The sequence below is a fragment of the Geotrypetes seraphini genome, chromosome 12 (assembly GCF_902459505.1).
Source record: "Geotrypetes seraphini chromosome 12, aGeoSer1.1, whole genome shotgun sequence".
Lineage (NCBI taxonomy): Eukaryota > Metazoa > Chordata > Amphibia > Gymnophiona > Dermophiidae > Geotrypetes > Geotrypetes seraphini.
In genome coordinates this window covers 66,861,722-66,884,665 of record NC_047095.1, presented here as the reverse complement: position 1 = coordinate 66,884,665, position 22,944 = coordinate 66,861,722, and the positions used below count along the sequence as shown (strand labels likewise).

The window sequence follows — 22,944 nt, the reverse complement described above, 5'->3', positions numbered from 1 at the left end:
AAAATAAGCTGCTGTGTGCCATTCAATCTATAGTCCCTGTCCCCCCGACCCGAGTTTCGTGTCTTCGTCAGGGAGGGACACTGATACTAAAAACAAATAAAAACAAATGTTTATTAACCCGAATGACATTAAAAACCTGGATATCTTATAATATATCTAATTCTGTTTAAACGTAAATCTTATACCAAACTAAGTCAATATTTTAAATATTGCAGAAGATTTTCATCACAGGATATAGGTATTAATTAGTTTGCATGGCATTATTTACCATCGGAGTAACTGAGGTCAGGAAATCCAGTTCAGGTTTCACGCTCTGTTCTGCATTTTGGGCTGGGCTTAGTGATGCCAAGTAGGTTGAGTTGGGCTGAAACAAAAGCCTTACTGGGGCACATTCTGAGCAGTTCAGAGAAGCGACCTTTGCCTGAAACACCACAGACTGGTTTTGCGATGATCCTGGAAAAGCTCAGTCAGATTCTTCACCTCTTCAACACAAGCCCCCACGTTGCATATGCCCTCGTCTGCTGCTCGGTGGCCAGTGTTGTGATTGTGAAATGGATGAGACGGAGACAGATCAAGAAGAAAACGGAAGCCAGACAAAGGAAGCGAGAACAGAGCCTGATCCAAAGGCAAGAAGCCGTCCAGCGCTTTATGAAACAGGTATGTGACCTTATACGAGGGGCCGCTGAAAAGTTCTCAACCCAACCAGCAAAGTTGGGGCAGTCTCCATCGAGGGCTAGAACTTAGTCCAGTGATTTTCCACTTTTTTGTTTGTTTGTTTGTTTTGCCAGAAAAATACAGAACAAAAAAGTAGAAAATCTCTGAGTGTAAAGCCCTCGACGAAGACTGCCCCAGCTTTGCTGGTTGGGCTGAGACCTTTTCAGTGGCCCCTTGTAATCAGATTCTTGCCAGCCTGGAAGAAATATATCACTACTGAATAGTTTCCCCTCTAATCTAATCTAATCTTCAATTTATATACCGGGTCATCTCCCATTGGAGCTCGACTCGATTAAAAGAAAAGATCAAGAGTCCTCAAAAACATAAAGATGAAAAAGTAAGAGTGCTTAACTTAATCACTCCATGGAAAGTGTAGTTACTTACCTGTAGCATAGGTTCTCCTAGGAACAAAAGTCCCTAAAAACATAAAGATGTAGATAGGAAAAAGTAAGAGTGTTTACTTAATCACTCCATGGAAAGTGTAGTTATTTACCTGTAGCATAGGTTCTCCTAGGAACAAGAGTCCCCCAAAACATAAAGATGTAGATAGGAAAAAGTAAGAGTGTTTAACTTAATCACTCCATGGAAAGTGTAGTTATTTACCTGTAGCATAGGTTCTCCTAGGAACAAGAGTCCCCCAAAACATAAAGATGTAGATAGAAAAAAGTAAGAGTGTTTACTTAATCACTCCATGGAAAGTGTAGTTATTTACCTGTAGCATAGGTTCTCCTAGGAACAAAAGTCCCTAAAAACATAAAGATGTAGATAGGAAAAAGTAAGAGTGTTTAACTTAATCACTCCATGGAAAGTGTAGTTATTTACCTGTAGCATAGGTTCTCCTAGGAACAAGAGTCCCCCAAAACATAAAGATGTAGATAGGAAAAAGTAAGAGTGTTTAACTTAATCACTCCATGGAAAGTGTAGTTATTTACCTGTAGCATAGGTTCTCCTAGGAACAAAAGTCCCTAAAAACATAAAGATGTAGATAGAAAAAGTAAGAGTGTTTACTTAATCACTCCATGGAAAGTGTAGTTATTTACCTGTAGCATAGGTTCTCCTAGGAACAAAAGTCCCTAAAAACATAAAGATGTAGATAGGAAAAAGTAAGAGTGCTTAACTTAATCACTCCATGGAAAGTGTAGTTATTTACCTGTAGCATAGGTTCTCCTAGGAACAAGAGTCCCCCAAAACATAAAGATGTAGATAGGAAAAAGTAAGAGTGTTTAACTTAATCACTCCATGGAAAGTGTAGTTATTTACCTGTAGCATAGGTTCTCCTAGGAACAAGAGTCCCCCAAAACATAAAGATGTAGATAGGAAAAAGTAAGAGTGTTTAACTTAATCACTCCATGGAAAGTGTAGTTATTTACCTGTAGCATAGGTTCTCCTAGGAACAAGAGTCCCCCAAAACATAAAGATGTAGATAGGAAAAGTAAGAGTGATTAAGTTAAACACTCCATGGAAAGTGTAGTTATTTACCTGTAGCATAGGTTCTCCTAGGAACAAAAGTCCCTAAAAACATAAAGATGTAGATAGGAAAAAGTAAGAGTGTTTAACTTAATCACTCCATGGAAAGTGTAGTTATTTACCTGTAGCATAGGTTCTCCTAGGAACAAGAGTCCCCCAAAACATAAAGATGTAGATAGGAAAAAGTAAGAGTGCTTAACTTAATCACTCCATGGAAAGTGTAGTTATTTACCTGTAGCATAGGTTCTCCTAGGAACAAGAGTCCCCCAAAACATAAAGATGTAGATAGAAAAAAGTAAGAGTGTTTACTTAATCACTCCATGGAAAGTGTAGTTATTTACCTGTAGCATAGGTTCTCCTAGGAACAAAAGTCCCTAAAAACATAAAGATGTAGATAGGAAAAAGTAAGAGTGTTTAACTTAATCACTCCATGGAAAGTGTAGTTATTTACCTGTAGCATAGGTTCTCCTAGGAACAAAAGTCCCTAAAAACATAAAGATGTAGATAGAAAAAAGTAAGAGTGTTTACTTAATCACTCCATGGAAAGTGTAGTTATTTACCTGTAGCATAGGTTCTCCTAGGAACAAAAGTCCCTAAAAACATAAAGATGTAGATAGGAAAAAGTAAGAGTGCTTAACTTAATCACTCCATGGAAAGTGTAGTTATTTACCTGTAGCATAGGTTCTCCTAGGAACAAGAGTCCCCCAAAACATAAAGATGTAGATAGGAAAAAGTAAGAGTGTTTAACTTAATCACTCCATGGAAAGTGTAGTTATTTACCTGTAGCATAGGTTCTCCTAGGAACAAGAGTCCCCCAAAACATAAAGATGTAGATAGGAAAAAGTAAGAGTGTTTAACTTAATCACTCCATGGAAAGTGTAGTTATTTACCTGTAGCATAGGTTCTCCTAGGAACAAGAGTCCCCCAAAACATAAAGATGTAGATAGGAAAAAGTAAGAGTGTTTAACTTAATCACTCCATGGAAAGTGTAGTTATTTACCTGTAGCATAGGTTCTCCTAGGAACAAAAGTCCCTAAAAACATAAAGATGTAGATAGGAAAAAGTAAGAGTGTTTAACTTAATCACTCCATGGAAAGTGTAGTTATTTACCTGTAGCATAGGTTCTCCTAGGAACAAGAGTCCCCCAAAACATAAAGATGTAGATAGGAAAAAGTAAGAGTGCTTAACTTAATCACTCCATGGAAAGTGTAGTTATTTACCTGTAGCATAGGTTCTCCTAGGAACAAGAGTCCCCCAAAACATAAAGATGTAGATAGGAAAAAGTAAGAGTGTTTAACTTAATCACTCCATGGAAAGTGTAGTTATTTACCTGTAGCATAGGTTCTCCTAGGAACAAAAGTCCCTAAAAACATAAAGATGTAGATAGGAAAAAGTAAGAGTGTTTAACTTAATCACTCCATGGAAAGTGTAGTTATTTACCTGTAGCATAGGTTCTCCTAGGAACAAGAGTCCCCCAAAACATAAAGATGTAGATAGGAAAAAGTAAGAGTGTTTACTTAATCACTCCATGGAAACAATATATCTGAGAAATAGCTGCAGGCAGAGCAATCCCTTCTGATGTAACAGAGCCCAAATGTGAATATGCTGAGACTTCAATTGGAAATTATTTCTAATGTCACTCAAAGTAATACAGTATAAGGAAATAAAACAAAAACCCCAATGGAAATAGGTGATACCTTTTTTATTGGATTAACTCAATGCATTTTGTGGTGAGCTTTCGAAGGTTACCCTTCTTCTTCAGATCAGAAATAAGCAAATGTTGAGAAATATCAGTATATATAAGGAAAGCATGAAAGCATTTCGGGGATAGGAAGAGGGAGGGGTGGGTGGGCAGGAGACAGAAAGGTCAGTGATGCCCTGACAGAGCAAAGACAAAGAGGGAACAATAAGTTAGTATGCTGGACTTCAATTTTGTTGAGATGAAGGAATACTTCAGAGAGGTGCTGGCAGGGTACAAACGTCTAAATCAGTGGTTCCCAAACCCTGTCCTGGGGGAGCCCCAGCCAGTCGGGTTTTCAAGATATCCCTAATGAATATGCATGAGAGATATTTGCATATAATGGAAACGACAGGTATGCAAATCTCTCTCATGCATATTCATTAGGGCTATCTTGAAAACCCGACTGGCTGGGGGTCCCCCAGGACAGGGTTTGGGAACCACTGGTCTAAATGAAGGAGAAAAACATTGGTTTAAAGTAAAAGGAGTGACCGGAAGAGCAATGAGCTCTGGAAAGCATTGCCAGAGGTTGTTGTAAGAGCGGATAGCATAGCTGGTTTTAAGAAAGGTTTGGACAAGTTCCTGGAGGAAAAGTCCATAGTCTGCCATGGATCGGTAGCATGGAATTTTGCTACTCTTTGGGGTTCTGGAATCTTTTCTTACTCTTTAGGATTCTGAATGGAATGTTGCTACTCTTTGGGGTTCCGGAATCTTTTGTAACTTTTTAGGATTCTGAATGGAATGTTGCTACTCTTTCGGATTCCGGAATCTTTTGTTACTCTTTAGGATTCTGAATGGAATGTTGCAACTCTTTGGGGTTCTGGAATCTTTTGTAACTCTTTAGGATTCTGAATGGAATGTTGCTACTCTTTAGGGTTCCGGAATCTTTTGTTACTCTTTAGGATTCTGAATGGATGTTGCTACTCTTTGGGGTTCCGGAATATTTTGTAACTTTTTAGGATTCTGAATGGAATGTTGCTACTCTTTCAGATTCCGGAATCTTTTGTTACTCTTTAGGATTCTGAATGGAATGTTGCTACTCTTTAGGGTTCCGGAATCTTTTGTTACTCTTTAGGATTCTGAATGAATGTTGCTACTCTTTGGGGTTCCGGAATCTTTTGTAACTTTTTAGGATTCTGAATGGAATGTTGCTACTCTTTGGGGTTCCGGAATCTTTTGTTACTCTTTAGGATTCTGAATGGAATGTTGCTACTCTTTGGGGTTCCGGAATCTTTTGTAACTCTTTAGGATTCTGAATGGAATGTTGCTACTCTTTAGGGTTCCGGAATCTTTTGTTACTCTTTAGGATTCTGAATGAATGTTGCTACTCTTTGGGGTTCCGGAATCTTTTGTAACTTTTTAGGATTCTGAATGGAATGTTGCTACTCTTTGGGGTTCCGGAATCTTTTGTTACTCTTTAGGATTCTGAATGGAATGTTGCTACTCTTTGGGGTTTCCGGAATCTTTTGTAACTCTTAGGATTCTGAATGGAATGTTGCTACTCTTTCGGATTCCGGAATCTTTTATAACTCTTTAGGATTCTGAATGGATGTTGCTACTCTTTGGGGTTCCGGAATCTTTTGTAACTCTTTAGGATTCTGAATGGAATGTTGCTACTCTTTAGGGTTCCGGAATCTTTTGTTACTCTTTAGGATTCTGAATGGAATGTTGCTACTCTTTGGGTTTTGGCCAGGTACTAGGGACCTGGATTGGCCACCGTGAAAACGGGCTACTGGGCTTGATGGACCATTGGGCTGACTCAGTATAGTTGTTCTTAAGTTTTTATGCTCTTAGGGAGTAGCCTAATGGCTAGCGCAGTGAGCTAAGAACTAGGGGAAAATGGGCATAATTCCAGCTACGGTTTACACAGTTTACCCTCCCTGTTGTTTTTTTCCCTTATTGTCTTATTTACTATCAACAATTGTATTTCTTTCCCCTTTTTTCCATTTTGTTTGGTATCTTCTTTCTGGTTAGACCAAATTGTTTAATCAGTCCCCCTGAAATTTGTAATCTTTAATTTTTGTACATCGTTTAGAACTTTGAATAAGCGATTAATCAAATTTTAATAAACTTGAAACTTGATACAAACGCTTATAAGAAATTTCTAAGCAGTGTACATATTTAAAAAAGGGGGAAACAAGATTGTTTAAAATACTAAGACAAACGCAGACATAGACGAACCTGACACAGGAGGGAAGAGGGTAGAACTGCCCATTTTAAAAAAGAAAAGCAATAAGGATCACAGCAATAGGATGGGGAAAACCAAGTGCAGTAAATCTTACTTGAAATCGCTAAGAATGCATGAGCAGAGCAAGCATCCAGGTTGAGGTTCCTCGTGATCCTGTGCAAGTCACATAACCCTCCAGGTACATAACAACTTAGATAGTGAGCCCACCGGGACAGACAGGGAAAACTGCTTGAGTACCGGAATAAACTCATGTAAACCGTTCTCAGCTCCCCTGGGAGAACAATATAGAAAATTGAATAAATAAGTAAAGAAAACCCTCAGGGACGGGACAGGGAAAAAAGTGTCCCCATGTCATTCTCTATCCCTGTGTCTAATGAAAACCACTTTGGTTTTACCATCGAAAGACAGTAGGTCAAACGTATTTCCCATTAAAAAAAAAAAAAAAAAAAGACCCCAGCATGGACCTCAGAAAGGGAACTGAAAATAAACGCAGTGGACAGGCTCCAAGAGAGAAAATGTGGAAAACTGGGAAGGCAGCTCGGACAACAAGTGCATGTGGAACCTCCCCCCCCCCCCAAAATAAGACAGGAAAGCAGGGCAACAGACGCATCTTAGAAAGGAAAAAACTCTAGAGCAGTGGCTCCCAACCCTGCCCTGGAGGACCACCAGGCCAGTCGGGTTTTTGGGATAGCCCTAATGACTATGCCTGAGAGAGATTTGCATAGAATGGAAGTGATAGGCATGCAAATCTGCTCCATGCATATTCATTAGAGCAGGGCTGCCCAAGTCCAGTCCTCGAGATCTACTGGCTGGCCAGGTTTTCAGGATATCCCCAATGAATATGCATGAGAGAGATTTGCCTGCACTGCCTTCTTGGTATGCAAATCTCTCTCTCATGCATATTCATTAGGGCTATCCTGAAAACCCAACTGGCCTGGTGGTCCTCCGAGACAGGGTTGGGAGCCACTGCTGTAGACCAGTGGTTCCCAACCCTGTTCTGGAGGACCACCAGCCAGTCAGGTTTTGGGGATAGCCCTAATGAATATGCATGAGAGAGATTTGCCTGCACTGCCTTCTTGGTATGCAAATCTCTCTCTCATGCATATTCATTAGGGCTATCCTGAAAACCCAACTGGCCTGGTGGTCCTCCGAGACAGGGTTGGGAGCCACTGCTGTAGACCAGTGGTTCCCAACCCTGTCCTGGAGGACCACCAGCCAGTCAGGTTTTGGGGATAGCCCTAATGACTATGCATGAGAGAGATTTGCATATAATGGAGGTGACAGGCATGCAAATCTGCTCCATGCATATTCATTAGGGCAATGCTGAATACCTGACTGGCTGGTGGTCCTCCAGGACTGGGTTGGAAACCAATGCTCTAGACCAGGGATCTCAAAGTAAGGTAAGGAGTGTTGATTCGCCGCCAGGTGGGCAGAGAGCGTGGTGGTGGTCAGAGAGGGTATTCAGCAACCTTCTCTGGTTTTATGATACTGAATGTCCTGTAGGGACCCACTCAGTGCTACTTAACTGGGTAAAGCCTCTCCTATACTGTTAGTGCTGAATTTTGACCCTATAGAAAATGACAACTTATAAAGATGATATGACCTATCCAGGCTGCTCATTCATGTTACTACTATTATTAATTCTTTCTATAGTGCTACCAGATGTACTCAGCGCTGTACAGAGTCCTCCCCCCCAAAAAAACTGTCTTCTCGAAAGAGCTTACAATCTAAACATACAAACAGGATGTCATGGATTCAGTTAAGGGGAAGGTTAATCAGCTGACTGGGTTGGAGGGCAGAGGAGAGTACAGGATAATGAAGCCATTGTGACATCACTGAGGAGGTTGGCTCTTATTGGTGGAACGAGGCATTATGACATCACCATCTCTGCTCTGCTTCCCAAAGACTGAAACTCTTCACACTACTACTACTAGGAATTATTTCTATAGCACTACCAGACATACACAGTGCTGTACAGAGTCACAAAGAAGACAGTCCCTGCTCCAAAGAGCTTACAATCTAAACAGCCAAGACAGACAAACAGGATGTCATGGATCCAGTTAAGGGGAAGGTTAATCAGCTGACTGGGTTGGAGGGCAGAGGAGAGTACAGGATAATGTAGCCATTGTGACATCACTGAGGAGGTTGGCTCTTATTGGTGGAATGAGGCATTATGACATCACCATCTCTGCTCTGCTTACCAAAGACTGAAACTCTTCACACTACTACTGCTATGAATTATTTCTATAGCGCTACCAGGTGTACGCAGCGGTGTACAGAGTCACAACCCCCCCTCCCCCATAAAACAGTCCATGCTCAAAAGAGCTTACAATCTAAACAGACAAGACAGACAAACAGGATGTCATGGATACAGTTAAGGAAAACAGTTAATCTGCTGGCTAGGTTGGTGGGGAGTAGGGTTATGGATTGGAGGCTATATCAAAAAGGCAGGTTTTCAGTCTGCTTTTAAACAAGGAAAGGGAAGAGGCCTGGCAGACAAACTCGGGTAAGTTATTCCAGGTATAGGGGGCAGCTAGAGGAAAGGAAGCAAGTCTGGAATTGGCAGTGGAGGAGAAGGGTGCAGATAAGAGCAGCTGATCTGAGGAATGGAGTTCTCTAGGAAGTGTATAAGGAGAGAGAAGCGAGGAGAGACTTTGAGGGGCAGCAGAATGGACCCACTTGTAGGTTAGCAATAGGAGCTTGAACTGTATGCGAAGGCCGATTGGAAGCCAGTGAAGTGAGGTTGATAGAAGGTGAGTCGTGCAGCAGAGTTCTGCAGGGGGCAGAGGCGGCACTGTGAGAGACCAGTTAGAAATAGATTGCAGTAATCGAAGCGTGAGGTTACAAGGCCCTGGGTAGTGTGCTCAGAGAGGAAGGGGCGAATTTTGGTGATGTAGAGATAGAAGTGACAGGCCTTAGCAGTTTGTTGGATGTGCGTAGAAAATGAGAGGTCAACATTGAAAACGACTCCAAGGTTGTGAGCAGAGGAGACTGGAATGGTGACAGTATTACTTACAGAGATGGAAAAAGGAGGAGCTCAGTGTTGGACATGTTTAGTTTCAGATGACTTTCTGATAAATGTGAACTGACTTTGCTGTCACAATAGTAACCTATCTATGGTGTGATCAAGATTTTTTCCAGGTTACTCAGAGGCATGAAACTCTACAAGGAAGGGATAGACCCTCCCAAGAATGGAACAGAGGTCACTTCAATAAAGATCACACTTCAAGCTAGGATGCAGATAAATAAAGAATGTATCACCATTTTTCAATGCTTCAATGTGTCAGGGCTTTCTTTTCTTCATGAATAGTATTAGGTTAACATCACTGAAACTGGGTAAGTTATAATAATAATAATAATATATAATAATAATATTTTTATTTTGTATACCGCCATACCCAGGGAGTTCAAGGCGGTTCACAACAGATAGGTGGGTTACATACAGTGCGATTAGAAAAAAGATGAACAAAACAAAGCAATCGTAGGGTCAAACTCGTTTACAATAACAATTTAGGTGAGGGAAGGGCCAAATACGGGTACATACAGAGTGTGCTGTAGTAGGATACAATTAAGTTTAAGAGAGGGGGGGAACCAAGCATATTAGCTGGAAAAAAGGGAAAAATAAGGAAGAGGAGAGGGGGGGAGATGGGGAAGGGGGCGTTAAGGGATAGGTCTGTTGCAAAGAGTGTTTTAATCTGTTTTCTAAGGTGGAGATGGGGAAACGTTATGGCGGAAGAGGGGAGCGTTAGGGATTTGGTCCGTTAAAAAGTAGAGTTTTGAGCTTTTTTCTGAAGGGGGGGTATGAAGAGCAGGCAAGTATGATTTGGGCGAGCCATGAATTTAGTTTGGCCGCTTGAAAAGAGAAGGTTCGTTCGAAGAATCTTTTAAGATGGCACGATTTCAGTGAGGGAAAAGCGAACAAAGTTGATCTGCGGGAGCTCTTCTTATTATAGTTCAGGTTGAAGTGGGGGTAAAGATAGGCTGGTGACATACCAGATACGGTTTTGTAGCAGATGCAAGAAAACTTAAATAGAACTCTGGATTCGAATGGCAGCCAGTGCAACTTGTTGTAGAAAGGGGATATGTGTTCCCATTTCTTCAGGCCAAAGATAAGGCGGATGGCGGTATTTTGGACCAGTCTCAGCTTCCTGGTGATTTTCTTGAAGGCGCCTAGATAAATGATGTTACAGTAGTCTAGCACACTAAGAATAGAAGATTGGACCAGCAGACGAAAGGAGGTGTCATTAAAGTATTTTTTAATGGTGCGGAGTTTCCAGAGTACTGAGATGCTTTTTTTAAACACTAGGTCAGTGTGTTTCTCCAGAGTGAGATGCTTGTCTAAAGTGACTCCTAGTATTTTTAATGATTGCTCAATACAGTAGTCAAGTCCATTGATGGGTATCGTAGTTTCCTTAATTTTGTCATTTGGAGATACTAAGAGGAGTTTAGTTTTTTCTGGGTTTAGCTTTAGTCTGAATGCAGACATCCAAAGTTCGATCTGATTTAGGGTGAAGGATAGCGAGTTTAGAAACTCTGAGGTAAAGTAAGAGAGCGGAATGATTATTGTGATGTCGTCAGCGTAGATGAAAAATTTGAGCTTTAAGCTTTGTAGGAGATTTCCTAGGGAGACAAGGTAGATGTTAAATAGGGTGGGGGACAGGGGGGAGCCTTGTGGGACTCCACAAGGGTTGTCCCAGCTGTAGGAGGTAGTATCGTCCTTGAACACCTTGTAGGTTCTTGTTGTCAGGAATCCATGGAACCAGTTGAGAACATGACCTGAGATTCCAATAGAAGTCAGACAGTCTAGTAGAGTGTCGTGGTCAACCAAGTCAAATGCGCTACTTAGATCGAGTTGCAATATTAGAGCACAAGAGCCTTGGCTGAATAGTTGATGAAGGTAGTCGAGCAGGGAGGCTAAAATTGTTTCGGTACTGTGACCTGACTGGAAGCCGGATTGATTGTCGTGCAAGATATTGTGTTTTTCTAAGTATGTGGTGAGTTCGGTGTTTACTATCCCTTCTGCTATTTTGGTAACTAGGGGGATATTGGCGATAGGTCTAAAGTTGGAAGCCATGTTAGAAGGCTCTTTAGTATTTTTCTTAATTGGTGTAATCATTATGTGCCCTTGTTCTACTGGGAACTTCCCCGAGGATAGTAGAGACTTGATCCAAGTCAGCATTTTGGCCTTAAAATTGACTGGGGCCGATTTCATGACATTAGGGGGGCAGGTGTCCAGTCTGCAGTAGGAGTTGGCATACTTATTGTAGTGTTTATTAAAAGTTTGCCAGTCTATGGGTGAGAATGTGTTCCAGAACAGGTCAGCTCTGGAATTGCCTGAGTCTAGTAGAATAGGGTAACACCAGTGGGGCTTGGTTGGGTCGGTAAGAGAGGATCTTAGTTTTTGTATTTTGGAGGTGAAGAAATCCGCCAAGCTGTTTGCTGTTAGAGTGGGCTCTTCGGGTGTGTTGATAAATGTTTCTATATTGTATAGATCATTTACCAGCTTAAAAAGCTTGTTGCTGTTGGTTGAGATGTCGCCAATTTTGAGGGCATAGAAGTTTTTTTAAGTTCAAATATTTTATTATATTTTCAATAAACAGCAACCAAAACAATAACAGTAAGTTCAATCTTTCATTTGCGTTTTTCTTTGGTTCGGTTTTTGTAGGTTTTTACTTTTAATCTCCAGGCGGTTCTGTGCTCTTGCGTTCCTGATTTTAGCCAAAGTCTTTCCAATTTTCTTAGGTCTCTCTTTAGCATTAGCAGTTCTGTGTCAAACCAGCCCTCTAGGTTTTTAACTCTCTTTCTGCGGGTTTTGATAGGGGCCATTTTATTTAGGATATTGGTGCTATCAGTAATCCAGGAGTTCATGAATTGTTCGGTTTGTTTGTTTTCTTCTGATATGATCTCATAGTGGGACCAGAATTCTACAGGATTTATCTTGCCTCTGCTGGTATGGAATTTTTTATTTCTTGTGTTTGGGATATAGTTTGTTGGACTCATAGTTTTTAGTTGGCAATCAAGTTCAAAATTGCAGAGACTGTGATCCGACCATAGTGAGTCGGTCCAGTGTTCTTGTTTCCAGATTATTTTGGGGTTAGGTAGCTCTCGAGAGGAGAAGGAAACAAGATCTAACTGATGGCCTTTTTGATGGGTTTTAACTGGGGGGGGTTTGAGGTACCCTAGTGAAGAGATGAGTGACCAGAGTTCTGTGGTTTCAGGTTGGTCTATTTTTTCAAGGTGGATATTAATATCTCCACATAGTAGGTTGTAAGGGCTAGATAGAGAGTTAGTTAGTAAGAATTCAAAGAAGTCATCCTTGGCAAGGTTCCATTTTTTTGGTGGAACATAAAACAGTTAATAACTTAACTTTATGAAGGGTTCGGGGTCCCAACGTGGCCCCGTTTCGCTTTCTTCCTCAGGAGACCCAATCATAAATTTGATAAAAGTCCTTTAAAACTCTGAATAATATTAGAATTGGTGATGTATAATTGCTTCACTGCTGGAAATTGCTCTCTCTTCACAAAGAGAATTTAATAGAATAGCAAGCTAATTAAGAATTTAATAGAATAGCACGCTAATTAAGATGACGGCAGGACATCTAGGCAGCAATGTCAGCCAAACAGGCAGAGATTTCTTCTTGGACATTAGGTGAAATTTTGGGTGTAGAGAGGTACAAGAGCCGTGCAAAAGTTTTGCATCACCTTTGAGTAATACATTGCTCCGCCTTTCTTGCTGGATCAGAGCAATATTTCTGACGCCCACTGCTGCATATTATATACTGACGTGTTCAGAATTTTGTGCTCTATTTCACTACACATTTTAAATTGATTTAGGACTTCAATATTAAGACTTGTAATAAATAAACTGCAGAATGTTAAAAAATGTTGATATTTTGCATGGAAAGGTAAGATTAGAGTCAGGAAAAATAAATCAGCTCTCAGGGCAGAAGAATTCGTAAAAATGCAGCTCTCAACTTGAAGAGGTCCTTACTTCCTCCTTTTTCAATCAGGATGAACTGATAAATAAGTTTCGAAACTTTTTAGCGGCACAACCACCACTTAGTAATATACTGACAGTAATTTAGCTAAAGTTTGAAATCCCCAAGTTTCCCATGTCTCTTGGCATAATCCCAAACATGTAGTTTAGAGCAACTCCATGAGAAATATGCAAATGAAGTCTAATGCCAGCAGATCTTTGCTTTTCTGCCGCAATATACTTTTAAAGCAATAATACAGTTCTCAGTCCATGTTAAAAAAATAAACAAACAATTCCATTCCAGAATTTTTAATCTGAATCTTATTCATATGTAATGCTAGTTTTTTTGTATGTCTTCCAGAATCCTACTGTTGACCTGAAATCCATCGTCTCCCTCTCTCTTCTGGAGCTGACGGAAAAGTTGAAGGAAGGCTCCCTGTCTCCAGAGAGCGTACTTTATGCCTATGTGGGAAAGGTGAGTGAAGGGCACTTGTACTGCACCATCTCCATGCCAGCGTCAGACTCTCTAGAACAGTGGTTCCCAACCCTGTCCTGGAGGACTACTAGGCCCATTGGGTTTTCAGGCTAGCCCTAATGAATATGCATGAAAGAGATTTGCATATAATGGACGTGACAGGCATGCAAATCTGCTCCATGCATATTCATTAGGGCTAGCCTGAAAACCCAATGGACCTGGTGGTCCTCCAGGACAGGGTTGGGAACCACTGCTCTAGAAGTTATTCAAGGCGATGGAAATATTGATGAAGAGATGATACTTGATGCATGAATAATTTTATTTTTCCCCTCCTACTGTGTTTCAATTTAAAGGCCATAGAATTGGACCAGGAGGTGAGCTGTGTGACAGGTTTTATGGAAGATTGCGAAGCGCAGCTCCAAGAAGTGAAGCAGATGAACGAGAAGGGCTTGCTCTATGGAGTCCCAGTCAGCATCAAGGAGCACATCAACTACAAGGTACAATTTTGCAAATAGAAGGGTCAGACAGAGGTTTTCAGGGCCAGAGCTTAGCAGTTTGGCATCTGGGGTAAGCAACATGATATGCAAGCTCAGACATGGGGCCTGAGCCAGGCTGAAGCTGTAATGGTGGTGGCATAGGCAGTAGGGATGGGTTGTCATTTGAAACGAATGAGAACCCCTGATTTATAGTGGCTGTTTTTAGTGGGTCCTGCCTGGTACTGGGCCTGGTGTAGATTACTGGGCATGCAAATTTGGGTGCATATCCAATTTGCATGTGGAATTTAATAGAATAGCAAGCTAATTAAAATCAATAATTGCTGTTTCATCCAGCAATTATTGGTACTAATTAGAATCAATTACAAGGGGATCCTGACAATTGGTAGGATGAAATTGGTAGGAAGATAATTTGTAGGATACATCAATTGGTAGGATCTTCCTACAAAACATAACATAACATCGTACTTATAAACCGCGTAACCATAAGTTCAATGCGGTTAACAAAAGATTAATAATAAAGAAACCTATAGCTTAATTCACCAGATACTTTGAGAAGAGATAAGTTTTCAATTGAGTTCTAAAATGCTCATAAGAACAAGCATTACACAACAATGGTCGAAATTGCCTTTCATAGAAAGCAGCCTGGAATGCTAATGTATGTTCCAAAGATTTCGTACTCTTACAACCTTGAGCAGATGAAAAAATAAACAAAGTGTGTGATCCTCCTCTGTGTTTGTAAGATACTATAAGAAATCTATCAGTCATATAGATTGGAGCAATACCATACATGACTTTATAGCAAAGACAACCCAATTGTCGTATCCTACTATCAGTTGTTGGGTGTGTACCTCTGTCTGGCATCCGAACGTCAGGTGTGTGTTTCTGGCTGGCATTCAAACATTGTTGGAATGGCATTGGAAAGGGAGGCCCCCCTCTTTTGTCAGGTGTGTACCTCTGGCCGGCATCCGAACACTGTTAGAACAGCATTGGAACAGAAGGGGGCCTCTCTCACAGGCGGTCTACATAGGCTGACTCTTTGCCTGCTATAAATTTCTGCAGAAACCTGACATCCCCCCCCCCCCCCACATCCCCACAGCCTCTCTTCAAGGCACCTCCTCCCAACACTCCTCTATCAACCGCATACCCCGTGTACCTTTTGAAGAAACATTGGGAGGAGGGATGCCCACCCCTTCCTGCCGATAGGGCCGCCTGTTCATAATGGTGGCCCTTCCCCCTCCTAGTGCATCTTGGGATGCACTGGGAGGGGCCTAATGCCCTGATTATCTTAGCCTTCCCTTTGAAATCACAGGGACCCTCTGACATCAGAAGGAAGGCTTTTGGGTCTGCTGCTACCTGCGGATATGTGAATAACTGCGCAGGAGGTGGAAGAGAAGGAGTAGGCATATGCACTGCTTCTTCTGGGGGGGGTAAGCTTCTTCCTTTATGGGGGTCCTTTCTGCTAAGCTGCTCCTTCTTCCAGGGGGTTGGGGGCATGCCCCCCATGTCGCAAAACTACTTCTTCTTATAAGAACATAAGAACATAAGAATTGTCGCTGCTGGGTCAGACCAGTGGTCCATCATGCCCAGCAGTCCGCTCACGCGGCGGCCCTCTGGTCTAAGACCAGCACCCTAGCTGAGACTAGCCCTACCAGCGCACGTTCTTGTTCAGCAGAAACTTGTCTAACTTTGTCTTGAATCCTTGGAGGGTGTTTTCCCCTATAACAGCCTCTGTAAAAGCATTCCAGCTTTCTACCACTCTCTGGGTGAAGAAGAACTTCCTTATGTTTGTACGGAATCTATCCCCTTTCAACTTTAGAGAGTGCCCTCTCGTTCTCCCTACCTTGGAGAGGGTGAACAACCTGTCCTTATCTACTAAGTCTATCCCCTTCAGTACCTTGAATGTTTCGATCATGTCCCCTTTCAATCTCCTCTGTTCGAGAGAGAAGAGGCCCAGTTTCTCTAATCTTTCGCTGTACAGCACCTCCTCCAGCCCCTTAACCATCTTAGTCGCTCTTCTCTGGACCATTTTGAGTAGTACCGTGTCCTTCTTCAGGTACGGCGACCAGTGCTGGATGCAGTACTCCAGGTGAGGGCGGTACCATGGCCCGGTACAGCGGCATGATAACCTTCTCTGATCTGTTCATGATCCCCTTCTTTATCATTCCTAGCATTCTGTTTGCCCTTTTTGCTGCCGCCACACAAGTCCCTTTCCTGAGAGGTCTCTCCAAGTACCGCCCTTGACATCCTGTATTCATGCATGAGATTTTTGTTACCGACATGCATCACTTTACATTTATCCACGTTGAATCTCATCTGCCATGTCGATGCCCATTCCTCGAGCTTGATTATGTCACGTTGCAGATCTTCGCAATCCCCCTGCATTTTTATTACTCTGAATAACTTCGTATCATCCGGAAATTTAATCACCTCGCTCATCATACCTATGTCCAGATCATTTATAAAGATGTTAAAGAGCACAGGTCCAAGCACTGAGCCCTGCGGCACCCCACTGGTGATGCTCTTCCAGTCCAAGTATTGTCCATTTACCCCCACTCTCTGTTTCCTATGCTCCACCCAGTTTTTAATCCACGTGAGTATTTCACCCTCAATTCCATGGCTTGCAATTTTCCGAAGTAGTCGTTCATGTGGAACCTTGTCGAACGCCTTCGCAGTTGGCACAATCATCAGGATCGAAAAGATCCAAACACGATCCTCCGACTCCGGAGAAGCAGTCGGTGAGTAAACATCACTCGGATTCCTCCGATATCGTGTTGGACGAGATTCGGGCACTAAAAGATCTGATACCAAAGCAATATGACATAACTTGTGAAATGCGAGGTGAAATAAATTCACTCTCTGTCTCATTTGCGGCTTGCAAAACGCGTGTTGAAGCATTGGAAAGCAGGGCAGACTTGGCGGCGCTCTTCTCTGCACAATTCGAGGAGCGGGTTCAGCAGCGATTTAAAAAACTTGATCAGGAGTTGGAAGACCTTTGTAATCGTAATCGTCGAAATAACATCAGAATCATTGGTCTAGCGGAATGTGCGGACGGGTCAGATCTTGTCAAATTTCTTACAGACCAACTGCCGAAAATTCTGCATTTATCATCTGACTTACCTTTGCAGTTCGAGCGTGCCCACAGGACGCCATCTTCCTTGAAGCAAGGGTTTACGAGACCAAGACCCATCGTAGCGAAATTACTACGCTATCTCCAGGCTCTGCAAATTTTAACTGCTGCAAAGTCCATATCAGACCTGAAATTCGAGGATAAGAAGTCCTTAATTGTACCAGATCTGGCAAAAACGACTGCCCGAAAGAGAAAGTCCTTTCTTGAAATGAGGGCGAGACTTAAATCGCTGGGAGCAAGATACGGGCTGCAATACCCTGCCCGGATGATCGTGACAATTAATAATTCAACTCGGCATTTTGAATCTCCAGAGCAACTTCAGTCCTTTTTGGATGGTCTGCAGTCACAGGGCATGTCTTCCTCTTGACAATTTTAAGCTTTACTTCAGCTACATCCCGAATCTTTTTCTCTAAGAAGTGAAGATCACTATATGAGCTTGCACAAGCTTTTCGGTAGTCATGGCCTTTCTTTATTTGATGGCTTATTCTTTAGTTTACTTGATTCGTTTTTATTGCTGATCAAAAGCTCAGTTTTCCTTATTTTTTTATTTTCACACATGTGCTTTGTTTGAATATAGTTTAATATGTCCTGTATTTTAGTTTAGATTTATTGTTTTTCTCCCCACAGTATTTTTGGATTTTGTTGTCTATAGTAAGTGGTATGTTCTCTCGGATGTTGACACTATAAAAAGGGATGTGTCCTTCTTCCCCATCTTACTTTAAAGATTTCTGTTATTGTTAATATATTTTCTCTCTGATCACACTTATGGGGATTATGTTTTTAATATGTAAAGGTGAGAGAATAAGAGGGGAGGGAAAAGAGGATATGTGGGAATAAGTTTAGGGGTTTTATGAACATAAATTTGATTATAATTATAAATAAAAAGGGGGGAAAAAAAGGAGAATTACCCTAACTGTATGTTCTTTAAGATGATATTGTAGGTGGTTTGGTTTCTTTCCCCCATCTTTTTTCTAGACATTTCTGATACAGTTTATTCTGTCTTCTTTATGATGACATGATTTAGGGATATTGTTTCTACTATGGGTTAAAGGGAACAGGTAAGGGGAAAGAAATAAGGATATATAGGAATATATATAAGGGGTTTATATATATATAAAAAAAAAAATCATCTGATTTAACCTCTTTAAATTCCTTTTTATCAAACTTGAATCAACCAGTTTGGTCTGATTCGGATAATGTTGCTTTAAATCAAACCATTACTACAGAGGAAATTCTTACTGTATTGAAGCAACTAAATTCAAATAAATCACCAGGTGCAGATGGTCTTCCTGTAGAATTTTACAAAATTTTTAAAAACGAACTCTTGCATCATCTTCTAGAGATGTTTCGATATATCTCCCCAGATCTAGTCCAACGAAGCCGTTTTAGCGAGGCAATTATTACTGTTATCCCAAAGCCCAACAAAGATCATTTGAAAGTTCAGAATTATAGACCTATATCGTTATTGAACGTAGACTATAAGATATATGCTAAAATATTGGCAAACAGAATTAAAAAGGTTATTCATAAAGTTATTCATTCTAATCAAATTGGTTTCATGCCTAATCGACTCATTGCAGATAATTCTATACTATTCTTCCATCTTTCACATGTAACAAGCAACTTTTCAGACCCGGTTATAGCCTTATCTCTTGACGCCGAGAAGGCATTTGATAGAATTGAATGGAATTATTTGTTTCATATTTTAGAATGGTTCAGAGCTCAATCCCCCTTTCTTCAAATGATTAGAGTGCTCTATACTTCTCCATCAGCTCGAATAACAGCGAATAATTCTCTCTCCTCCACCTTTCAGCTTTATAGAGGAACCAGACAGTGTTGTCCTCTTTCCCCATATTTGTTCAACCTCTCCCTAGAACCTTTACTCATCCAAATTAGACAGAACCCAAATATTTCTGGCGTAATATGCAATTCTTTTGAAGTTAAACTCTCTGCTTATGCAGACGATGTCCTCCTATATCTGTCTAATCCGGAAACCTCAATTCCAGAACTTCTCAATACTATAGCTAGTTACTCCTCTTTCTCAGGATACAAACTTAATCAGGATAAAACGGAATCTCTTCCTTTAAATCATTATGCTACTTCAGCTATGGTTCAACCTACTCAATCCCTTTCGGAAACTATTGAGGTTAACACACAGAAAGTACTTAAACTTGTAAGAACCTTAATTCAATCTTGGCATCCTCTATTCCTCTCATGGTGGGGACGTCTGGAAACAATAAAAATGATGTTCATGCCCAAAATAAATTATATTTTACTTATGATCCCTTGTCTTTTTCCTCCGGCTTTCTACAAAAAGATTGATTCCCTTTTGTCTTCCTTCCTCTGGAAAAATAAACAACCCAGGATAGCACTTAAAAAAACTCAAATTGAAAAAGGAAGATGGTGGAGTTCTCTTTCCCGACTTTTATACCTACCACAAAGCTTTCATCACTCATCAAGGCTTATACTGGTTCTCCAACCAAGACCTTAACTCACCAGTTTGGTTTGAGATTGAAAAACAATTGTTGTTTCCTCTCCCTCCTTCTGCCTATGTAACTGCAACACGCAGCCCATCTATATATCCCTTGTTACAATCGACAATTCAATGTCTCTTAGACTTTGATTCAACTCTGGAAATTTCTTATGCTACTTCTTTATATACCTCTCTATGGTTTAACCCGAATATTCTCATAGACAAAAAGCCTTTCTTATGGAAAGAATGGATAGACAAAGGAATCTTCTTACTGAAAGATATTGTAGATACTAATATTAAATTACTTCCTTTTCCTACCCTCCAAACCATATATGCTCTTCCATCCTCAGCTTACTTTAAATGGATGCAGCTTCATCACTGTATTTCAAACAATGCTTCTCTTCAAATTATCACCGCTCACCAACCGACCATCTCTAACCTTGCTTCAGCTCTATTGGCAACAGGACACATTGCTTCTAAAATATATAAGTTGGCCCTTATCCGGGATAATTCATCTAACAACACACTTAAGAGTATTTGGGAAAAAGATTGTGAACATCAATTAGGTAATAAAGCATGGGCGCTTCTTTGGTCTAAATCTCTGAGGTCCCTATCATCAGCTAGTACTTTACAGTCTATGTAGTTTTTGTATCATAAGGCGCTATGGACCCCCCATAAATTATGTATTGCAGGTCTCTTATCCTCTAATGTTTGTTGGAACTGCAAGACAGGTCAAGGTTCATTGATTCACATGATTTTTGTAATCTCCTTCTGGCAAGATGTCTGGTCTATAATGAAATCAATGGTTCATTTAGATTCTCAATTATCTTTATCTATTATAATGTTTAAATCACATTCCATACATATCGACTTATTGGACTCTCAAAGAAAATTGTTTGATATATTACTCATACTTGCTCAGAAATTGATTCTAACTCATTGGAAATCTGCGAACTTACTTCATGTCCAACATTGGTGGAATTTAGTTTTACAACATTATAAATTTGAAATAGCATTCTCTGAATGTAAAGGTCAACTTCGTTCTGCTAATTCTTGTTGGTCCCCTTTACTGACCTATTTGCAAACCTCTGATGTATGACTGTATTTGATTTGTACTCTTATGTAACATTGCTTGTGTTTGTACTGCTCTGTGCCTCTGTTACACTGTTTTTTTTTCTAAAATCAATAAAATTTTCATGGAAAAAAAAGAAAAAAAGAAAACTTAAACAGAACTCTGGACTCCACTGGCAGCCAGTGGAGTTTTTGATAAAAAGGGGTGATGTGTTCCCATTTTTTTAGTCCAAAAATGAGGTGAACCGCAGTGTTCTGAATCAGTCTCAATTTTTTGACTATTTTTTTTGTAGGCCCCTAAATGTATAATATTACAATAGTCCAAAATACTCAAAATGGATGTCTGCACCAGCAAACGAAAAAAAGGTTCATCAAAATCTTCTTAATGGTGCGGAGCTTCCATAAGACCAAAATACATTTCTTAAACAGTAGATCAATATGTTTTTCCAGGGTCAGATGTTTATGGAGAGTTACACCCAATATTTGTATGGATTGCTCAAGTTCTCCTAGTAGAGAATCTAGGATCTCCCTACTTCTTGGAGACCCTGCAAAAGGGATTCCCCAATCAACATCCGACATGTTAAAATCACCTATTAGCAAGACTTCCCCCTTTCCAGCTACTCTATATTTTGAATCTCTGTTCACTTCTTCTGTTGGTAAAGGAGGCCTGTATATCACAGATATGTAAATACATTTTCCATCCCTTCTTTCCAGATTGACCCACAGTGTCCTTCTTTCCAGATTGACCCTCTTCCTTGCTCTGCAGATCCTGCAATTTTGTGTCCTTAATATGATCTTTAAAATGTAACAACTTTCTGAACAGATTATAGCCTGGTAAAACTACATCCCCGTTGATGAAGTTACAGGGAAATACTTTTAAAACCAATTGGAGGACATTTTTTTTCATTCAGAGAATAGTTAACCTCTGGAACGCATTGCCAGAGGTTGTGGTAACGGCGGTTAACATAGATGGGTTTAGAAAAGGTTTGGACAAGTTCCTGGAGGAAAAGTCCATAGTCTGTTATTGAGAAAGACATGGGTGAAGCCACTGCTTGCCCTGGATCGGTAGCATGGAATGTTGCTACACTTTGGGGATTCCGCATGGAATGTTGTACTCTTTGGGATTCCGGAATCTTGCTTACTCTGAGATAATGGAATGTTGCTTGTCTTTGGGTTTTGGCCAGGTCCTAGTGACCTGGATTGGCCACCGTGAGAATGGGCTGCTGGGCTTGATGAACCTGACCCAATAAGGCTATTCTTATGTTCTTATATCCAACTCATCTTCTAGATCCAGAATCTTGTTTCTCATACTTTGAGCATTAGTATATACTGCTTTCCAGACATTGCCCCCTTGTCTGAAACTTAGCCGGGCTGAAACTAGTTCCATTTAGTTTCAGCTTTATTTCTTTATTAGGATTTACCTACCGTCGCTTTGAAAAAAATAAAAATAAAAAAAATTCACCCAAGGCGATATACAGCAAGGATATGTTGAACTTAGGCAATAGAGGATTATGTACAGCAGTATAAATACTCAGATTAAAATTCATTTTATGGCATAATGTGCTTGTGCAAGGTTGTCAACCCAGTCCCCAGGATACACCTAGCCAGTCAGGTTTTCAGGCCGTTCACAATGAATGTGCGAGACAGGTTCACCAACAGTCGAGGCACTGCCCCTATGCTACTTAAATTGCCAACACTATATGCAATAACACTACACTTGCACCCGAGGCTCTCACATGATTCAAGCTGCATAGTGCAAGAAACTTACACTGGATTAAAAAAACAAAAAGAAGACATTTTGCAGTCGTGCTTATTTCAAGATTGTTATGACCTGAAATGATATTTCTTATTTGTCCTTAAATGACTGCTACGACTTATCTTACCTCAGTGCTGAGTTGACATCCAAGAAAGAAAAAAAAATAAAAAGAGAGAGAGAGAGATAATCATGGCCTACCTTCCTGAGAACGCTGAAGATAAATACAGTAATGCATAGTCGTTCAGTAAATGACAGCAGATAAAGACCTGCATGGTCCGTCCAGTCGGCCCAACCCTCACATTCATTTGAACCAACAGTCAAGGAATTATTCATTTTACTTGCTAGGTTCCCCTATAAGATGCTTTCCCCTGCCCCGAGATAGGTGATGGCAACTATGTCAGAAATATCTGAGCAACTGTCTATCTATTGATACTGGTGTTTAAACAAGCTTCGGTATTTCCCC

At 40.6% G+C, this 22,944-nt stretch overlaps 1 protein-coding gene across 1 annotated transcript in view; it reads left to right on the top strand.

Annotated features, from left to right (window-relative positions):
- The first annotated feature begins 342 nt into the window (after positions 1 to 342).
- Positions 343 to 22,944, top strand: part of LOC117346129 (vitamin D3 hydroxylase-associated protein-like) — a 72,177-nt gene continuing 49,575 nt past the window's right edge. Inside the window, exons 1-3 of the mRNA XM_033915534.1 lie at positions 343 to 657; positions 13,444 to 13,557; positions 13,911 to 14,054. Coding sequence (XP_033771425.1) covers positions 343 to 657; positions 13,444 to 13,557; positions 13,911 to 14,054 — 573 coding nt within the window. The remainder of the gene's footprint in view (positions 658 to 13,443; positions 13,558 to 13,910; positions 14,055 to 22,944) is intronic.